Raw genomic sequence first — 2301 nt, forward strand, 5'->3', positions numbered from 1 at the left:
CAGTGGCCAGAGCTGGGGGGGGCAGGGGGAGAAGGGCCACGGCAGGGAGCTGGCCCGCGTCGTCTGGCAGGAGAGCCTGGGAAGAAGGGGGAGCCCCGAGGAGGCATGGAACGAGGGAAGGTGGAAACAGGCCTCGCTGGTGGGGTGATGGTGGCATGCGGCGAGGGGCAGTGGGAGGCAGGCGGGTGCACCCCGGCTGAGGCCCCGGCAGCAGGGGACTAAGTGTGGGAACTGGGGCCTCAGCTTCCCCAGTGGGGACTTGCCCGGTCTGGGAGGCCCCGGGGGCGAGCCGGCTGTCAGGAGGCACCAGTGTCCACTGCGAGGACAGCCGGTCGGGGCCGCGTGGGTCAGCCCCCAGGGCTGTCTGTCTAACACCTTTGCAGAGGTGTTGTACAGGTGAGAACAAAGACTGGACTAGAATCAGCGCTGGGGCTCAGGGCGAAAGGGGGGTGGACGCCCGCAAGGGCAGGGAGCCTTGGGCCAGGAAGGGGCCGGTCTTCCAGTTATGGGGGTGGAGTGTGCGCACCAGCAGGGTCCCCGGTGAGGCCCGGCTGGACACAGGCGAGGATCCTGGACAGCTGACAGCGGGAAACCGGTCAGACGACCTTGACTCTCATGCGGCGCGGCAGGCAGTGACCACGGGCCGCTCGGGCCCTGTGCTGAGATGCCTGGGACCGCTGAGCGGGACAGACCTGGGCCCTGGCGCTTCCAGTTTTACATATTTTAGTGGCAAAAATGTAGCTGCACTAGAGGTGGCCTGACCGGAAAGACAGGTTGGGTAGCAGGGTCTGGCTGGACTTGGCTCGGGGCCCCAGCTGGGAGCCTGCCCGCCGCACCTCGAGGGGGCCCCTGAGTGCCAGAGGAGCACGTGACTTTGGGTGCCCGCTCACCTCAGCGTGCCGTGGCAAAGGGTCAGCCGGGCGGTCAGCCAGGCAGCGCCGGCCCTCACCGTTCCTGGAGCAGGATGCGCCACCGAGGAGGACGCCTCCGGCGGGGCTGCAGGAGGGAGTGGGCGGCTGAGGGGGGCGGGGGAGCCGGCGGAGACGGGGCTAACCCTCTCGCGGCCCAGGTCCCCGTGACGTTTGTCGACATCGCCGTCTACTTCTCCGAGGACGAGTGGAAGAACCTGGACGAGTGGCAGAAGGAGCTGTACAGCAACCTGGTGAAGGAGAACTACAAGACGCTCGTGTCGCTGGGTGAGCGCCGGCGCCCCGCAGGGGCTCGTCCCCGGCGGACCCCCAGGCCCGCGCGGCCCTCGGCCGGAACACAGCAGCTTCTGGGCGGTGGAAGTCACGGCACAGGCACGGGGCCCGGCCAGAGGACACGCCCCGCGCGGCCCCTGCGGCCCCACGGCTTCCGGGGACCCGCTGTCCCCACGCCGGAAGCTGGCCGGTCTTGAGCGGGGTTCGGGGCTCCTGGGGAGGCCGGCGGGGCGCAGCCGTCGTGCGGGCCCTCGGCGGGGTCACCTCGGCGGGGTCACTCAGCCTTGCTCTCCCTGCCCGCCTTCCAGATGGGGACGGCCCGGTGCCCAAGCCAGATGCCCCCGCCCAGGTGGAGCCCAGAGAGGAGCCGTGTGTGTGGGAGCAGCGTGAGCCCGAAGGGAGAGAGATCCTGATGGACCCAGACACAGGTGACGCAGCGTGCGGGGCGGGGAGGCTTCTCAGGCCTCTCCTGCACGCGTGTGTCTGGCCGCCGCCTGGCCTGCCCTCTGACGGGTCACGGGGTTGCCCTGGGGCCAGCCCTTCCCCTGCCCTGGTCCGCACCCCCCGAGGCGGGGGTGTTCCCGGAACTCGCTGTCAGCCCTGTCCCACCTCCCTTTGTCCTGAGTGTCAGCTCAGCGCCCGCCCAGGACCCCGTAATTGCCCACCGCCGCCTCCGGCTCCCGTGCTCCTCCCCGGCCAGTGCTGCTGGCCACGCTTGTGAGCCCCAGAGTGGCCGGGACCACCGCTCGGGACGAAGACACAGTGACGTGCTCTCTGCCCGCAGGAGCCGAGCCCCTGGTGCCTGCGCAGGAGACGCCCTCCCAGGTGAAGCGCGAGGACGCCCTGTGCGCCCGGGGCCAGCGGGGCCTGGAGGAGAGGGCCATCCCCACCGAGTCCATCAGCGGTGAGTGGGCCCGGACGGCGCCTGGAGGGGCCAGGTCCAGCACGTGCCGCCCGTCAGGTGGTCGGGCCGGGACTGGACGGGCTGGAGACGGGCCTCCCTGGACACAAACAGGCAGCGTCTGCGCCTGGCGTGGCCTGCCGCTCTCGTGAAGCAGCTTGTCGCTTCCTGCCTTTGAAAGCTGCATGGGGTAGAAGG

The 2301-nt window shown here is 70.4% G+C and overlaps 1 protein-coding gene across 1 annotated transcript in view; it reads left to right on the forward strand.

The window, feature by feature from the left end:
* Positions 1 to 2301, forward strand: part of ZNF212 (zinc finger protein 212) — a 34339-nt gene that overhangs the window by 6996 nt on the left and 25042 nt on the right. Inside the window, exons 3-5 of the mRNA XM_012733846.1 lie at positions 1070 to 1196; positions 1511 to 1630; positions 1987 to 2106. Of these exons, the coding sequence (XP_012589300.1) occupies positions 1070 to 1196; positions 1511 to 1630; positions 1987 to 2106 (367 nt within the window). The remainder of the gene's footprint in view (positions 1 to 1069; positions 1197 to 1510; positions 1631 to 1986; positions 2107 to 2301) is intronic.

This window comes from Condylura cristata, unplaced genomic scaffold (assembly GCF_000260355.1).
Source record: "Condylura cristata isolate star-nosed mole 26May11 unplaced genomic scaffold, ConCri1.0 scaffold00042, whole genome shotgun sequence".
Classification (NCBI taxonomy): Eukaryota; Metazoa; Chordata; class Mammalia; order Eulipotyphla; family Talpidae; genus Condylura; species Condylura cristata.